Raw genomic sequence first — 18,989 nt, forward strand, 5'->3', positions numbered from 1 at the left:
TGACTTTGCATTGAAACAACACTGCTGAAATGCAGCGTGAACAGGAATGTCAACAACCAACAAACGGGTAGCTCTATGGTATGTTTAACTACTATTTAAATCATACTCTAGCCCAGGGAGGAAAACAGCTTTAAGTTAATGAAACAGGTTGGGATAGGAAGCCATGGTCCCAGAAATGTGTTATCATACCACTTTTCTGGACAACTGTGTTCTACCTTAGACCTCTGCCACTTTCTCTACTTAAGGCTGCCATAAAGCATTTTCCCCCTCCATCCCGTCTCCTGAAGGTTCCTATACCCTCTCTCTGCCAATATATCTAGAAAAGCAGCGTGGTATAGTAGAAAGAACCCTGGATGTGGGAGGTGGGACAGCGAAGGATGGTTAAGAGCTCAGGCTCTGGAGTCAGATGGGCTCTGGAAGCTGGACTCTGGCATAAACTGTTTAATTTTAGGCAGAATATTTAATTGCTTTGTGCTCCAGTTTCCTCATTTGTAAAACTGGGATAAAAACACCTTTTTTATTGGATTGTTCTAAAGATTAAATTAGATAACACACCAAAAAAAGGTATACAACAATGCCTAAGATAGAATAATAATTACCATTTACTGAGGTCAAAGACCTAGATTTGTTCTCTTTCAATATTTCAATTTTTTTTTTTTTGGCTGCACTCCCAGAATATGGAAGATCCCAGGCTGAGCTGCAGCTTACACCCCAGCTGCAGCAATGCTGGATCTTTATTTTTTTGATTTTTATTTATTTTTTGTCTTTTTGCAGTTTCTTGGGCCGTTCCCTTGGCATATGGGGGTTCCCAGGCTAGGGGTCGAATCGGAGCTGTAGCCACCGGCCTACGCCAGAGCCACAGCAACATGGGATCTGAGCCGCGTCTGCGACCCACGACCCACACCACAGCTCACGGCAATGCCGGATCGTTAACCCACTGAGCAAGGGCAGGGATCGAACCCGCAACCTCATGGTTCCTAGTCGGATTCGTTAACCATTGCGCCACGACGGGAACTCCCAACGCTGGATCTTTAACCCACTGCACAGGGCCTGGGATCCAACCCGTGCCTCAGCAATGACCAGAGCTACTGCAGAGACAACGATGGATCCTGAACCCCTGCACCACAGTAGGAACTCCAAGTATTTCAACTCTCTTTGACAGGTTATTTAACCTCTCTTAACCTTAATTTCTTCATCTTAAAATTCAGATAACAAAACCTAGCCCTCATAGGGATATTACAATTTTTTTTTGTCTTTTTGCCTTTTCTAGGGCCACTCCCCTCGGCATATGGAGGTTCCCAGGCTAGGGGTCTAACCGGAGCTGTAGCCACTGGGCTACACCACAGCCACAGCAACTCAGGATCCAAGCTGCATCTGTGACCTACACCACAGCTCATGGCAACGCCGGATCCTTAACCCACTGAGCAAGGGCAGGGACTGAACCCGCAACCTCATGGTTCCTAGTCGGATTCGTTAACCACTGCACCACAATGGGAACTCCAAGAATTTAAAATATTTAAAGTGAAATAATACATATGAATGTACTGTAAAGCAAATGTTGACTATGAATCTGTGATGGGTACTCAATACAACGGAAAGTGCTTTTGGCAGGGTAGTGGGGACATTATGTAAAAGCATTACTATCAACAAGGGGAATATCAAGCTCCCTCTCCTGGGGCCACTGCAGGACTAACAGCGAAGGCCATTCCCTAGGTGGGGTGTGTTTAATGCTTTGCACTGTACTTGCCAGCTTGTGTTAACTCACCACTCCACTAGTGTTTCCAGAGCTCAGAAGACTCAAACCAAGATTGGAACAGCTTATACACACTGTAACCTTGGGCCTGAACTCCTAAAAAGTTATCATGCCAGGCCTAGGAGGGAGGAAGAAAGCCCCACCACTGTTTTTGTTGAATAAATGAGGTGAGTGCAAGGAAAACCTGTTTTGAAAATAAGTGGCTTCCCAAGGTGGAGTGAATTATTTTTAGAGTAGTAGTAGTTGTTGTTGTTGTTAGTGAGTGCTTTGCCAGGTCCTAGCAACAAGTATAATTTGCGTATAAACATGAAGGGTTGATAGCTTAGTGACAAATTAAAAATTAAGTAACCACAGAAGATACAAAAGGCCCAAAACAGCGTGATCTACGAGCCTGTGACCAGATGTGAGTTAAACTTTAGACAAGTGACAATGATATGCAGGAACCAAACATCACATTTTCAGTTTACATTCTGGTCAGAAGCTTTTTTTTTTGCTACGAAGCTTTTTCACACAGCAGGAAGGAGAGGCCTGAATTAGGCACACCTAGAATTTTTATCTAGTTTACCTTGAGTCTCAAGAGACTGTCTCCACTGAAGTATATTTATTCTAACAGATATTCAGACATTAAAAAAAATATTTATCAAGTGCCTCTATGTACCAGACATTTCGAAGTGTTGGGGGTACAAAGAAAAACTATGAAACAACACCATAAAGCTCTACTACTTTATAACTTGAAATATGTATCCAATGCAATTTGGAAACCAAAGTTATATTGTATATTAAAAATTTTATTGCTTAAAAATAACACAATGTGCAACTTGTAAATAGGCTAAATAAACTGGCTGTAAAATGTCCTGAGAATTACTTGGGAAGTGTATATCATAAATAATTTAGATTCTACTTTGGTTTAATATTGTTTTGAAACATTACCTTTTTGTATTCTCAGATACGAAATGATACATATTCCTTCACACAGCAATTGAGATCGAGATGATACTAGATGACCTGAGTCTTCTGAGGTGGGTAGCGTTTCTCTTACTGTCCAAGCTTATTCCAACAGAGGGTGTAGAGGAATTTATTATCAAGCAAGATGAAGACTAGTTTCTATACCTTTTCTTATCACATTTTGTCTTCCATAAATGAAAATTTTCTTCCGTTCATTAGATATGATTCAGGCAGGACTATTACTAAAGATGGATGCAGTTTATTGAGGATAAATTACTGGGTACCGACATTAAATCTTTATGATTTTTGGGAACGTTTAAGGACAAAGTCAAAGAGAGACAAGATTAGACATCTGATTCTCACTCTGGGTCAGGAGAAGCTGAAGTTGTTGCCTTCTCTCTCTAGGGCAAGGCTCAAGTGAAGCTTCCATGCAGCTCCAGTTCCTGTTCTATGGGATGTCCACAGGAGAAGTCAGGGAGAACAATACAAAGGAAATAAAATGGACGGCAGTAATGTCTACTTGAACCTTCTGCAGTGATGGAAATGTTCTATAAACATACTGTCCAGAAGGGAAGCCACAAGCCCACACATAGCTAGAGTAAGTGAAGTGTGGCTAGTTGTGCCTAAGGAACTGAAATTTTAATTTGAATTAATTTTTAATTTATTTAAGTAGTTATAATGTGATTAGTGGCTATTGTATAGGACAGTACCTATCTAGAGAGAGAAAAACTCAAATCAGGAGGAGGACGAGGTAGCACAGAGTCCTGCCCAGACCCGAAGGTGGTGACTTCTCAGGGTGACCATGGGGAGGAATTTAAAAAAACAAACAAACAAACCCAAATCAGACATCTTAAAATGTTAGTGAATGTAGGCAAGGTAGGTGCTCTTACAGAATAAGTGCTTACTGCAAGATGTGTTGCTCAGTCAACACCAGAGGTTAAAACCACGCAGGAGAAAAAGCTTCCTAAATGTGGTTTACAAACCTATGTAATCTCAGAGCATACAATTAAAGGCTGCGAGTGGTATACATGGTAACAACACTTGGCCTTGTGATCTCCGTGAACCCACAAATCATTTCAGGTTGACTGCTATGTACAAGCAAGCTAAGGTAAACACTAGTTTGGGAATCTTTCTAGTGACAACACGGTTTTATTTTTTTTTCCCCTTCCAACATTAAGACAATGAGAATCATTCCCAGTCTCTTCTCTTTGTGCCTAAATTCTCCCAGGGCTGGGTCACACCCTGAGCTACTCCACAATTACTCTCTAGTCCTCAACCAGGAAGTCAATGCTTTGAGACATCTGGCAGGATTTCCTGAGGCTTATTATCTACAGTGCAAAGATCTGCTTAGCAGCCACATTCCACAGTCTTCCCAGGGTTTCTTCAGAAAAAGTGGGAAAATAAAAGGGAAAGCAACAAGCCTTAGGGGCACAAAAAAGGCAGGTTCTGTGTGATGAGTGACACCTTTAATCTTAGGATGCAAAGTGCTGCTAAAGCCAAAGGTAAATGATTATAAAAGGTTCTGTTTTGAGTTTGAAAAACCATTTCCCCCTCTTTTTAACTCAGAAGAAAAAATGAAGCGTAACATTTGACAGAAGCAAGGTTTAAGGCCATGGATAAATATGAGACTGGAATTATAGTGGGCTCTTGGAGTTCCTGTTGTGGCTCAATGGAAATGAATCTGACTAGTATCCCTGAGGATGTAGGTTCAATCCCCGGCCTCACTCAGTGGGTTAAGGATCCAGCATTGCCATGAGCTATGGTGTAGGTAAAAGATCTGGCTCAGATTTGGCGTTGCTGTGGTTGTGGTGTAGGCCAGAGGCTACAGCTCTGATTCGACCCCCACCCAGTTTGGGAACCTTCATATGCTTCGGGTGTGGCCCTAAAAAGACAAAATAAATAAATAAATAAATAAAGTGTCCTTTCTTTGAACCCTGGACCCACTGGAACACCACCACCAAGGGTTTGTAACCCAGAATGATCAAAGTGAATCATTATTGCTTAAAATAAAGTGGACTACAAAGAAAAGCCAGCTTCCCTACCCCCTCATCCCCAGAGATATAAGTTTAAAGCATTTGCTTTATATGATTACTACCTAAAGATAAGAAGAAGGAATAATAGTAAATTAGGAATACACACCAAAGGCATTCACTAAACATTTTTGTCTCTCAAGACTGTGTGGCTAAGATACTTTTGATGTTCTCCAGTTTTATGCACTGAACTTTTAGAACAGAACTGCATAAGATGTTTTTGTGATAACTCAAAAGGCAACCGGAATATGTTACTTAAAAAGAGATTTTCTCATTCTTCCTTTTGTGGTACCATACCTGTCATTAGAGGAGAAATCCATTCCTAGGACGATGCTTTCTTCGGTGTCTTGTCTACCATTAGTGGAAACCACTACCATATAGCGTGTTCGATTCTGGTAGGTGCTTTCTAGTCTTACAGCCTAGAGATTAATAGACAGTAAGAAATTTAGATCGGTTTAGATCATTCAACCCTTTTTATGTTAGCATCTTAAAGCATACTCAAGGAGACAACAGAGCCAGTAGTTAGGAGACCTAAATTCAAATCCCAGCTCATGTATTAACTATGAAACCTTCAGTAAGTTACTTAATATCTGTTCTGTTGGGCTGTAAGAACTATATGAAATTAAGCAGGTAAAATACAATGCTTGGCATGTACTAACGCTCAATGCTTGCTATTAGCATAATTAATAATAATAATAATTACCAGGGCATATTCTGAAGTGGAACGTAACATATATGAATTTAAGCATCTGACTCACAGAACCAAGTTCCACCAACAATTATAATAAAATGCAAAGTTTAATATCTAAGAGGAATATACTCTATTGAATTCTTACAGATTATACACTATAGGATTTTCTTCTTTGGTTTCAAATACCAGAAGTTTATATGATTTTTGTCAAAAACTTTATTTATTGCTTATTTATATTTTATTTTTTTCATGGTAAAGATTGTTTATGGTGGCAGTTAGTACAAGTCAACAGATACTGATCTCCAAAGGAGAACTCAGTTATTTATCAGATCACTGGTCCACAGAGAGCTGAATGGAAAAGAACCAACTGACCCTGGGGAGGATAAACTGAAGTCAAACCTGCTTCCTGGGAAATGAAGCCACAGCCAGCTGATAGATGGCAACCAACTCTAAGAATCATGGTGGCACTATACAGGAGGGCACCCGCTATTCCACCCTTTAGATGCAGTGGAATTCTATTAGACTCTAGAAATAGCTTTTGTTTCTATGGAACTTTATTTTCAAACTGGCTGTGTGAAGCAGGACTTACTGTCTTCTGGGCAATCTGACACAGAACCAGCAGGGTCCACAGTAACTTGGCTCAGTTACGGCCCACCGACCACAATCTATTTTATTATTATTATTTTTTTTGGCCATGCCTGTGGCATAAAGAAGTTCCCAGACCAAGGATCAAACCCATGCCATAGCAGTAATTCAAGCCACAGCAGTGACACCACTGAGTCTTAACGTAGGCTACCAGGAAACTCCTATCTATTGCTTATTTATGATATTTTAACAGGTCCTTTAGAAAAATCTCATGCACATAGTCTTACGTGATATTAAGGATTTACTGTTAGTGCGAAAATGGCACTACGGTCATGCTTTTTCTTTTTCTTTTTTTGGGGGGCGGGGGCTTTTGTCTTTTTAGGGCCACACCTGCGGAAGGCATATGGAGGTTCCCAGGCTAGGGCTAGAGGTTGAATCAGAGCTACAGCTGCCGGCCTATGCCAGAGCCACAGCGATGTGGGATCTGAGCCTTGTCTGCGACCTACACCACAGCTCATGGCAATGCTGGATCCTTAACCCATTGAGTGAGGCTAGGGATGGATACTAGTTGGGTTATTTAACCACTGAGCCATGACAGGAACTCCATGCTTTTTTCTCAAGTATCTGGAGTAAGATGACATGGTGTCCAAGTTTTACTTTAAAATATTCCAACAATGAGAACCAACCAAGATGCTCTCTGTAGGTGAAAGGATGAACTGCGGTATATCCAGTTATTGGAATATTTTTCAGTGCTAAAAAGAAATGAGCTATCAAGCCATGAAGAGACATGAAGGAATCTTTTTTTTTTTTTTTTTGTCTTTTTAGGGCTGTACCCAAGGCATATGGAAGTTCTCAGGCTAGGGGTTGAATCGGAGCTGTAGCCACTGGCCTATACCACAGCAACCTCAATGCCAGATCTGAGACGTGTCTGCGACCAAAGCCTCAGTTCACAGCAACGCTGGATCCTTAACCCACTGAGCAAGGCCAGGGATCCAATCTGTGTCCTCATGGATACTAGCTGGGTTTGTTATCACTGAGCCACAACAGGAACTTTGACATGAATTAAACTTAAATGCATATTACCAAGTGGAAGAAACCAATGCGAAAGATAGATACGGTATGATTCCAACTCTATGACATTCTGAAAAAGGCAAAACTATGGAGTCAGGAAAAAGATCAGTAGCTGCCAGTGGTTAGGGGAGCACCAAGGATTTTTAGGGCAGTGAAATAACCCTGTATGATACTAAAGTGTAGATACATGTCATTACATTATTTGTCAAAACCCAGAAAATGTACAACACCCAAGAATGAACCCTGATGTAAACTATGGACTATGAATAATAATGATGTGCCAGTGTAGGTCCATCAGTTGTAACAAATGTTCAATGCTTGTGGGGGAGGCTGTGCATTAGTGGAATAGAGGGTATATGGGAAATCTCTGTACCTTCTGCTCAATATTACTGTGAACATAAAACTGCTCTAAAAAATAAACTCTATTAAAAAATGTGCTAAGAAGGTAGATTTTCTGTTAAGTGTCAGCAGCAGCAGCAGGAGGGGCAAGGAGGGAGGGTTGCAGGAAACTTTCACTATGTTTACGGTACAGGTGGTAGTGGTGGTTTCATGGGTACATACTTTATCTACAAACTCATTAAGTTGTGTATATTAAGTAGCACAACTTTTTCTATATCAATCATACCTCAACAGAGTGGTTTTAGAAAGTTTCAACAAGAATAAAAGGGGGGATAGAGTAAAGGAACATGGAAAAATGCTGATAGTTATTAAAGATGGGTAATGGGTTTATGTGGATATGTTTTCTACTTTACATGTTCAGGAATTTTCTTAATAAGAAAGCTCTCAAAAAGATACTTTACAAATCTTAAAAATAAAGTAAAATGGCTTATAGTCAATATTCACTCATATATTTATTGTATGTCTACAGTGTATATGTTTGGAGCAGCTATGAGGATTCAAATGATGGATGAGAGAGAGATGATTCTCATCCTCAAAGAGTGTACATTCTAGACTACTCTTTTTTAAAAATCTATTAATAAAAACCCAGGTAAATGTGCACTGGAGGCAATTTCCTCTGTATAAAATACTCCCCCACCCCTACTCCTTATCTCAGAAGAGAAACCATTCCAATCCCTTCAACTGGCTCAAGACACTTGTCACAATTCTGATGGAAATTTCTATTTGGAATTATTTCAGTGTTGCTCTTCTTGGAGTCTCCTTCTCTTTAACTCTATCACTATTCCCAAAGTGGCCAGGCAAAGAGAAGAAGAGACATTGTTACATAGGTCAAAAGACCCATTCAGCAAGGTGGAGGTGAGACTCTCCTGGCTATTTTTGCCTCTATTCTGATACTCCTAGGAAAAGCTACTTCTAAGCGTGAATAGCAGAAGTGGCTACATCAAAGGCTGTTTCTAATAAAAGCTGATTCATCAAGAATGTAATGCCCCCTATTCTGACTCCAAGCACATAAGAGAGCTGTTCCGCTGACCTTTATGTTCCATGAAGTAATAATAGAGCATTTCAAAACAAATTCACTTGCAAGAAGCTAAGAGGAGCTAATATTTAAACACATGAAAGTCTAGCCCTGGTGGGCTGGGACCAAGTGAGCATTATGCACACAGAACTATGGACAGTAGTAAATGCAATGAGGAAGACTGGGAGACTCTCTGATTCTAGAAAGACTCCACAAAATAATAAACTAAATAGAAATCTGGTGCAGGTAAATGAGAATTTCTTAAAAACAAGATCTCCGGTACTACTGCACATCTACACTTGGGCTTGCTTTGGCAAGGTCTGAACTAACTGTTTAGTTTCCTGAATCCCTATGGTAGAGGTCTTTTATCCTGTCAAAGCTCTGAGAATTTCTGGCATGGCTCATGTACAGATGGCATGGGAACAACCGAACTGTGCTCCTGATTATTTATCTACAACTTCTACACCAACTAGGGGTGATGATCAGCTATGCTGAAGCTGATAAAAGTAAAACTAAATAAATAAACCTCCATAAATATTATACAAATTATGCAAGTTATCAGGCCAAGTTAGCACATGGGCAGCAAGTTTCTTTGTCATATTCAGATAAAACACTAGTTGTCTTTTTAGGGCCGCACCTGAGGCACACGGAGGTTCCTAGGCTAGGGGTCAAATTGGAGCTGTAGCTGCTGGCCTATACCACAGCCACAACAACGTGGAATCCAAGCTGAGTCTGCGACCTACACCACAGCTCACAGCAATGCTGGATCCTTAACCCACTGAGTGAGGCCAGGGATCGAACCTGCATCCTCATGGATGCTATTCAGATTTGTTTCTGCTGAGCCACAAAAGAACTCCTAAATTTCTTTATCTATATAACAGGCATTAATAAATGAGGCCATGTCTGTGACCTACACCACAGCTTACTCCAACACCGGATCTTTAACCCACTGAGTGAGACCAGGAATTGAACCTGCATCCTCGTGGATACTAGTCTGATTCGCTTCTGCTGATCCATTATGGGAACTCTATTAGTTGCCTTTTTAAAAGTGAGGTATGCCTTTGTTTATTTAAGAATTTATTTATTTAAAATATTGAGCATTTCAAATGGTTGGCCCTCCCTTCCTAATCTAATAACAGAAGATCCCAAAGCTAATGTGAAAGGCCTCAGTCTTCTCACCCTGATTTAGGCTTGAGTAATGGACACATCACAGATTCACATAATTTTAGGCTTCTTAGATAAAGAATAGTACTTAGAGGTGTTGGTATTTGATCATGGGCCTCTAGACAGTACCTATAGTTATTAAATTTTTACTAAAGGGAAGTGGGGCTTTAACCAGGAGGTCAGGAGCCATGACATTAATTTAATACCTACATCCTAATTAGAAAGACAAGATTAGTTCCTCCCCCTCCCCTTTTTACGGCTGAACATATGGTATATGGAAGTTCCCAGGGCTAGGGGTCAAACTGGAGCTGTAGCTGCGGGCTCACGCCACGCTGCAGCAATGCCAGACCTGAGCCACCTCTACAACTTACACTGCAGCTTGCAATGGATCACATTACAATGGATTACATTGGATCCTTAACCCACTGAGCCAGGAATGGAATCTACATCCTCAAGGACATTATGTCAGGCTCTCTCTCTTTTTTGGTCTTTTGTCTTTTTAGGGCTGCACCTGCGGCACATGGAAGTTCCCAGGCTAGGGGCCGAATCAGAGCTATAGCTGCCAGCCTACGCCAGAGCCACAGCAATGCCAGATCCAAGCCGAGTCTGCAGTGTACACCACAGCTCCTGGCAACGCCTGATCCTGAACCCACTGAGGCCAGGGATCGAATTTGCGACCTCATGGTTCCTAGCTGGATTCGTTTCCACTGTGCTACGACAGGAACTCCTCCCCCTATGTTGGATTCTTAACCCACTGAGCCACATGGGGAACTCCAAGATTAGTTTTTTTAATGGAGAAAATTTTTTTTGTAACACCAGGGGATGTACCCAAAGCTTCAAAATTCCCTTTAAGGAGTTCCAGTTGTGGCGGAGCAGTAAAGAATCCGACCAGTATTCATGAGGATATGGGTTCAATCCCTGGCTTTGCTCAGTGGGTTAAGGATCCCGCACTGGCGTGAGCTGTGGTATAGGTTGCAGACAAGGCTTGGATCTGCTGTAGCTGTGGCTATGGCCTAGGGTGGCAGGTGCAGCTCCATTGTGACCCCTAGTCCAGGAACTTCCATATGCTGCAGGTGTGGCCCTGAAAATTTAAAAAAAAATTTTCTTTTAAAAATTAAGAAAATGGTAGTTTGCATATAATACCCAAATATCAGAACATGTAGCAATTTCAATGTTTCTTCAGTTTCCAGAACTTACATGGAACAGATGACTGGAGTAAGACAGTGATTCAGATGCATGTGATTAACTGAAGTTCTCACTGAAAAGGATACTACTAAAGTTTATTCTAATTGCTCAGCTAAAACAATATATTTTGGATTTTAAAACATGGCAGCAATAGCAAGTGAGAAAATTATTCCAGGAAAGTTCATTTATTGCTAATTTGGAATCCTACTACAAGTTTCAGGAGAACTGGATTCAGCAGTCCTAGGTCTGAGAAGTCATCTGCCTCTGCTTTACTTTTGAGAGAAAAGAAACCAACCTGTTTTCAAGGCTCATCTACCAAAGAATGATGTTAAAACTCCTCTGGTTTAATGCTTAATCTGATTACAAGCAGCTCACAAACTCCATTTGATACACTAACTTCTCCTCTCCTCCTCATCCAACATCAGGAAACATTCCTCTTTAAGTTTACATTGCACCTTTGTCTTTAATTTCTTTCTGCCCAGAGTCTTACATCATGCCCCTGCATGCAATGTTTATCCTCAGGGAAGCCACATTATAAAGTCCCAATGTCTAGACAGGCAGCTTACCCAATCCATCAGAAAGAAAGGTTTCAAAACTATGTAAATATTAAATTCTAGCCAAAAGAACAAAGCAAAGCCGATATTTTTATTTATCTCTCTCTTTATTTTTTTGGTCTTTTTGCCTTTTCTAGGGCCGCTCCCACGGCATATGGAGGTTCCCAGGCTAGGGGTCCAATCAGGGCTGTCGCCGCCGGCCTACATCACAGCTCACAGCAATGCCGGATTCTTAACACACTGTGCGAGGCCAGGGATCAAACCCGCAACCTCATGGTTCTTAGTCGGATTCGTTAACCACTGAGCCACGACGGGAACTCCAAAGCCAATATTTTTAAATTAAAATAGACTTCAGATGCGACACTAATAAACGAAAGAACCACTGTCTTCAAAAGAAATAGAGCTTGAGGGAGTCTATGGATTTTACTGCTTTTTAAAAATCTCTATGAAATACTTAAAAAAAAAAAAAACCCTTATGACATATCTTTGTAGCCATTAATAGCAGATTTATTTACTGACATGGAAAGATACCCACGATAAAGTATGATGAAAGCAGGTAATAAAACAATGTTTAGGAAGTTCCCGTGTGGCACAGCAGGTTAAGGATCAGGTGCTGTCAAAACAGCAGCTCTGGTTGCTGCTGTGGCAGAGGTTCCATCCCTGGCCTGGGATCTTCCACATGCGGCTGGCGCAGCCAAAAATGTTTATTAAGGTACTATAACAAAAAATTCGTTTTCTCAAATTCTCCTGCAAATTATTCAAAAACATCTCCTAGTACCTTCTTAGCACCTCAGCCCTAGTTAAGAACATTAAAGTGACTTTAAATGTTAAGAAAGTTTTTAATTTCCCAGCCTATATTTTTATTAAACGGGTCTTGGATAATGTGCAAGAGTACTGTGCAAGTACTGTCTTTATTTTATCAGCTCCTAAGTACTAAAGTCACTGCTTCAGACTGTATTTACAATGTAGAGCTTCCCCGGAGGAAAAATTAGTTTAGTCCTATTTTCAATGCTAAAGCAAAATGTGAGATTTAGTGCCTCTAATTATTGTTGGGTTATTTAAAAAAAGAATAAAGGCAAGACTTTCAGTTGACTATCAAACTTTTAACCTTATGCACAATCCCCAAAATGAGAGTTTCAGCATTTCAAATTTAACTCAAAACAAAAGGCTTTGCTTTGAGTCTATAAATGCTCCTTTCAGTTAGAAAAGTGCTAATTTGTCCAAAGTCACACAATGTATTCACTCATTTTCTTGGAGATGACTCACTCAATAATCTGAAACATAATGACTATGTGTTTGTAACAATTCAAAACAACTGTAAAATGGCTTGTCACTTGAACTCTGAATTAATTCAGAGGTATGAGTTACATTTTTTAAATTTATATTTTATAAATGTAAAGCAGGAAAGGAAAAAAATAGCAGGAAAGAAAAAATTTGATGTTTTAGCAGGAAAGGAAAAATTTAATTTCCAATTCTACCTTCCTAACTGCTCCCTTATGCTTTCCCATGTCTCTTGTGGTTAAAATTACTTTGACATTCAGAGGTGCAACTCAAACCCTGGAAGTTTATCAGTGAGAAAGAGATGGAGTGAGTGACAGACCTCAGCTTTAGTGCTACCAAACCACACAATTTTTGTAACTATCCACAAATTTCTACTGGACATGTAATATATGCAAGTGACTGTTATTATCGGGTTTAGAGGAGCTGTTCCCAAAGTGTGACTCCTGGACAAGCAGCATCAGTATCACTTGAGAACTTGTTAAAAATGTTAATTATCATTGCTTCCCTCTCCCCAAAGCAAACTCTTTAGGTGGAGTCCAGCAAATGGCAGTTTAACAAAGCTCTGCAGGTGATTCTGATGTACCCTCAAGTTTGAGCATCACTGCTTTAGAATACTCATGCTGTAAGAATTGCATCTGACTTTTTTCAGTTACCAATAAGTGTTTAAGATAGAAGTATATCAAAAAATATAGACAAGTTTTATGCAAGTATAATGCTACATTAGGATTAGGATATAATAATTAATTATGGAAGATCTCATTTTAATTCCTTTAAATTTCAAAGTGAGTTTCTCAACAGCAATTAGTGGCCATGTCAAGAAGGCTACAGAGTCAGCATTCAAGAGAAAAAAATGACAGAATTTAAACACAGACTGATTAATGTAATCACTACACAGTTCAGAGAGCTGATCATCAACCTTCCAGTCATTCTTGTATTCTGCTCATTATCTCCTTTCCTGGACAGAAAGCAGAGATCAATTATTTGGATTTCCACTGATATATTAAGTTCAACTTCCAAGTTATCACCTTAGTCCAGAAGGGCCCATTACCGCACACCTGCATTACTGCAATAACTACCCAGCAGGCTTCCTCTATTCTGTATTAGCTCCAGAGCAATCTTTCTAAAATACTGTAGGGGTCCCATGTAATTTCTTGGTTCAAAAACATGTACTGGTTCACTACTACTTACTGAAGAGGGAGAGGTACTAATGGCACTAAATATTCAAGGATCAGATAGGGAATGTAAATGAGTGAAGCAGGTCATGTGAATATTAAGTGGGCAGAAATATTTTCATTTCCCATAAAGAATCATACTCATCCCATTTTTGTTTTCCTATTTTTATTAACATTCTACTATAATAAAACAGTGAAGAAACAGTGATACTTGGCTTTAGTGTGCAGGGGACAACTGGATATACAGGGATTACAGTAAATTAAGAACCCAGGCCATACCAATGCCCGCCCCCCACCATGTCTAGCCAAGTTTTGCCATGTGAGAATAACATCTCAGTGGTGCCAGATTTTCAGATTTCTGAGGAAAAGCCCCAAGTTTGGATTTTTATGTGAAAGCACCCAACTTTAAAATTCTGGCTCAGATTTAGAACAACACAAATCACTGTGTGGTCCAAACAACGCATATCTCTGTCCTCCTGTGGGCTGCCAGTTTGAGACCCACAGTTCAGAGCATTAGGTACTTCCCTGTCTGCCTTATCTACTGTTATCTTAACTTCCGTGTAGTAATGATAATCCCCATTATTTAGGCAGCATTTTACATTTTTCAGTATGCCTTAGCAGCCATTTGGTTCTCTCAACTGTGAAAGGTAGAAAAGAGATAAGCAAGCAGTCACAGTCAGGCAAGTCAACTTGTCCATCATCATGTGACTGTCTCTAAGCCCAGATCTCCTGACTCCAAGACCAGCACAAATCCTAGGCTATTCCCCCCGCCCCCTTTTTTCTTTCTTTCTTTCTTTTTCTTTTCTTTTCTTTTTAGGGCCCCACCCATGGCATATGGAGATTCCCAGGCCAAGGGATGAATTGGAGCTGTAGCCACTGGCCTACACCACAGCCACAGCAACGTGAGATCCAAGCTGTCTGCTACCTACACGGCAGCTCACGGCAATGCCGGATCCTTAACCCACTGAGCAAGGCCTGGGATCAAACCTGCATCCTCATGGATACTAGTCAGGTTCGTTTCCACTAAGCCACAATGGGGATTCCTTCCTCTCTCCTTGTCCCTCTTAGATGTGCTTTTGCTTCAGTCAGGCCTTCATCTAGAATGGCTGTCTTCTTTCTTTCTGCCAATCTCATCATTTTTAAAGACTCAGATTAAGCGTTACTGACTATATAAAACCTTCCTCACCTAGGTCAAGTTCCCAAGTTTTCTTTTTTTCTGAATTTCAAGGGGTGTTATGGTCAATAACTTACCAACTGGCATTCACCAAGTCTTGAACCATCAAATTATTTCACAGCACCTCAGATTAGCTCATATCCCCAATTACATTCTAAGTTATTAAATGATGAGGACATGTCTTTTTTCATTTCTATTTCACATAGTTCCCAGCACTGTGTTGGGACATAAAAATGACTAATGTTCACTATCTTAGACAGTTTTTTGAGTGAGAAAGTTACATCATTAACTTACCAGCCTGATGTTGTCTTCTGGGCGGAGTAATATGAACATTGCTTGGAGATGCTGTTGAAGATCACCTGGTGAAATTTACAAAACAGAGAATAATTATTCTTCATTGTAATGTCAACAGAGAAGATTGCTTCTACTCTAATAATGTGTGTAAAAGAAAGTTCTGGTTCACCGAAGGACTCTAGTTAGACACAGAAATTAAGTAAGTGTCTTAATATGAACGGTGCACTGCCTCTATATATTCACTTTTAAGTCTGTATTACATTAAAATTTGTTTGGTGTTTGTCCTATGGAAGGTGCATTTGAAATCAGTTTTTGTTTGTTTGTTTGTTTTTTGTCTTTTTGCCATTTCTTGGGCCGCTCCCGCGGCATATGGGAGGTTCCCAGGCTAGGGGTCAAATCGGAGCTGTGACCACCAGCCTATGCCAGGGCCACAGCAACGCGGGATCCGAGCCGTGTCTGCAACCTACACCACAGCTCACGGCAACGCCTGATCGTTAACCCACTGAGCAAGGGCAGGAACCGAACCTGCAACCTCATGGTTCCTAGTCGGATTCGTTAACCACTGCACCACGACAGGAACTCCTTGAAATCAGTTTTATATTGTGACTGATGCCGATGAGAGTGATGGTGAGATCTGTTGGGCAGAGGCAGTACTGGCTGTGCTTTTAAGGCCCCCTGAAGGTAGCATTGAGGGAATCCTGAAAATGGGGTGTATGGCATATAGTGTTAGAATTACCCCTAACTTTAAAAAGCTAACCATTTTGCCATGCCTATTTCTTTTTTTTTTTTAATTTTTTTGTCTTTTTGCCTTTTCTAGGGCCGCTCTCGCGTGGCATATGGAGGTTCCCAGGCTAGGGGTCTAATCAGAGCTGTTGCTGCCGGCCTACACCAGAGCCACAGCAACGCCAGATCCGAGCCTCATCTGTCACCCACACCACAGCTCATGGCAACGCCAGATCCTTAACCCACTGAGCGAGGCCAGGGATCGAACCTGCAACTTCATGGTTCCTAGTGAGACTCGTTTCCGCTGTGCCATGATGGGAACTCCTGCCATTCCTACTTCTGTAATTGTAATATAAAGTTGTTCTTAATCTAAGATTTTTAGATTCCCCTCTACAATAATGTCAATAGTTAAAAATGATTTCCACATTAGTAGCTGATATTAAAAAGACAGTACTTATTAAATACAGTAGATGCCAAGATATATATTCTAGTAAACATATTAGGTGCTTTAAAATGGCCAATCATTATTTCAATCCTCACTTACTTTTATACATTCTATAAAACTAAGTTGAAATTCCTTTGTATCAAACTATTAAAGATTTCCTCAGAATTCCCTATACTGTACTATGAAATCTGAGACTTGGGCTAGTAGGAGACAATTAGATCATATGCTGCATAAATGATGACAATCAGAGTATAAGAAAACTTCATTCCTGCCCCTCCGGGACCAAACTTTCTTTTAAGAGTCTGAAGTGAATAACACATCTGCATAATCATGGATGCCAATGTAATGTTCTCACACTGGTCTTGGAATCTACACACATAGTTCTCCTCCAGGTAAGTTCACAGATAGTAATTATGAGATGAATACTGATATGCACGAGAAATGGAGAGAGACAGGAAGAAAGAAAAGTAGGTTGGCAAGGAAGTGTGTTTATAAGGTCAGCAAGTTTGAAAGCCTTTCTTTTTTCCCCTTTTCCTCCTCGTAAAGATAGTTTTCTTGCTTTTTCTCCCATTTTACTGCTGGCTTCACACCAACTCCATTACTGCAGAATCTTTTAACTTTCAAAATTAAAAAGAAGAATCATTATGTCTGGCCAGGTCCATTCATTTTACTACACTTCAAACCCACAGACACAATCTAAGCCTAATATGTGCAAGAACCAATGTGGGTTTATAGGTACAAATCGAAGAGAAATGAAAACATACGTCCACACAAAAACTTGTACATAAATGTTCCTAGCTCCCAAATGGAAAAAACCTCAAATGTCTATCAACCGATGGATAAATAAAATGTAGTTATAGCCATATAATGGAATATTATTCATGAAATGGAATAAAGTACTGCTACATACTATAAGACGGATGAGCCCTGAAAGAGGCCATGTCTCAAGGGAAAGGTGTCTGTCTCAAAAGATCATTTATATGGTTCCACTTACATGGAACACCCAGAACAGGCAAATCTATAGAGACCGAAGGTAGATTAGTGATTACTTAGGGCTGAGAGGGAGTGTAGGGGATACAGGGAGTGACTGCTAATGGGTACTGGGTTTCTTTTTGGGGTGATAAAAATGTTCCAAAATTAGATAACAGTGATGGTTGCACAACTCTGTGAATATACTAAAAAAAATCACTGAATGTACACTTTTAATGGTAAAGCAGATGAATTACACGGTGTTTGAATTATATCTCAATAAAGCTGTTTTTAAAAAGGCACCAGTAGAGTTCCCATCGTGGTGAAGTGGTTAACGAATCTGACTAGTAACCATGAGGTTGCAGGTTCAGTCCCTGGCCTTGCTCAGTGGGTTAACGATCCGGCGTTGCCGTGAGCTGTGGTGTAGGTCGCAGATGCTGCTTGTATCTGGCGTTGCTGTGGCTCTGGCGTAGGCCGGTGGCTACAGCTCCGATTCAACCCCTAGCCTGGGAACCTCCACATGCCTCGGGTGTAGCCCTAGAAAAGGCAAAAGGACCAAAAAAAAAAAAAAAAAAGGCACCAGTGTTAGGTATAAACAATGAAGAGTGACTAGACTTACTAGTTACAATTGAGGTAAGCAGCTTAGCCTTTTAAAAAATTAAGTTTCCTTTTGTTCTATCAGGACAGATAACCTGAGGAAAGAATTTTCAGGATGGAGGCCTTCTAGAGGGGAAGTGGGTAATTCGTAGCCCTAAGTCCCCACACCAAGTACTACTGGCCCAAAGATCCAGGAGCTTCTCAGAAAGTCCAACAAGTCTGGGAGCCCTTACCCCTATAGTAAGGCTCCTTATGCAAGATGGGTATGTGGGAGTGCAGGTTTGCTAGTGGCGAAAGGTACTGCCATGAGCAAACAGGGTGTTTCCTACTCGGAACTGCCCTTCAAAGAGACTAAGAGAGGCAATATACACATACCACTAAGATCCTTCCCCTACATTTTGTTTTTATATACTTCACCACTAATAGCCATTTTAGATTTCAGCTTGATTTTAAAGATTTTATTGTTTCCCTTTAAAATGTTAGCAGAGAGTGGGTTAAGGATCTGGCATTGTCATTGCAGTAGCTTGGGTCGCTGCTATGGTGTGGGTTGGATCCCTGGCCTGGGAACTTTCATATGCCATAGGCACTATAGAAATTCACTCGTAATAATAGTTTTTGATTACAAAAAAATGGACTTGGATATTTTTAATGAAGCCCAGATAAAACTCTAACTAGTTCAAGAAACATGCCCAGATAAAACTCTAACTAGTTCAAGAAACATGCCTAAGAAGTTAGAGTAAGTTCTTGATCTGCTCTCAATTCTGCCATCATCTTTCAGTTACTGCAAGCTCAGCCAACGGAGACCCAGCTTATGTGAAGGTCTAGCTTTGTGAGCTGCATTTATACTCACACTGCCTCATCTGTTCTGTTCTGGATCACAAATCAGGCCCATTCCAGTTTGTGTTAAATATGGTTTTCTTTTCAGTATCGAGACAGCTACGT

General features: G+C 40.5%; 1 protein-coding gene and 1 pseudogene across 11 annotated transcripts in view; both read right to left on the reverse strand.

The window, feature by feature from the left end:
- The window catches only part of SSH2 (slingshot protein phosphatase 2), a 270,234-nt gene that overhangs the window by 50,012 nt on the left and 201,233 nt on the right, over nucleotides 1-18,989 (reverse strand). For 8 of the 11 annotated variants that reach the window (XM_047756765.1, XM_047756764.1, XM_047756768.1 and 5 more), the window contains 2 exons: nucleotides 15,314-15,378; nucleotides 5,026-5,147 (listed from right to left, as the gene is read on the reverse strand). In XM_047756765.1, coding sequence (XP_047612721.1) covers nucleotides 5,026-5,147; nucleotides 15,314-15,378 — 187 coding nt within the window. Of the gene's footprint in view, nucleotides 1-2,683; nucleotides 4,431-5,025; nucleotides 5,148-15,313; nucleotides 15,379-18,989 lie in introns of those variants that run through there. The other 3 variants (XM_047756769.1, XM_047756771.1, XM_047756770.1) reach the window with 3 other exon arrangements.
- Nucleotides 5,154-13,734, reverse strand: LOC125114956 (cytochrome c oxidase subunit 7A2, mitochondrial-like; annotated as a pseudogene).

This window comes from Phacochoerus africanus, chromosome 14 (assembly GCF_016906955.1).
Source record: "Phacochoerus africanus isolate WHEZ1 chromosome 14, ROS_Pafr_v1, whole genome shotgun sequence".
NCBI classification, from domain to species: domain Eukaryota; kingdom Metazoa; phylum Chordata; class Mammalia; order Artiodactyla; family Suidae; genus Phacochoerus; species Phacochoerus africanus.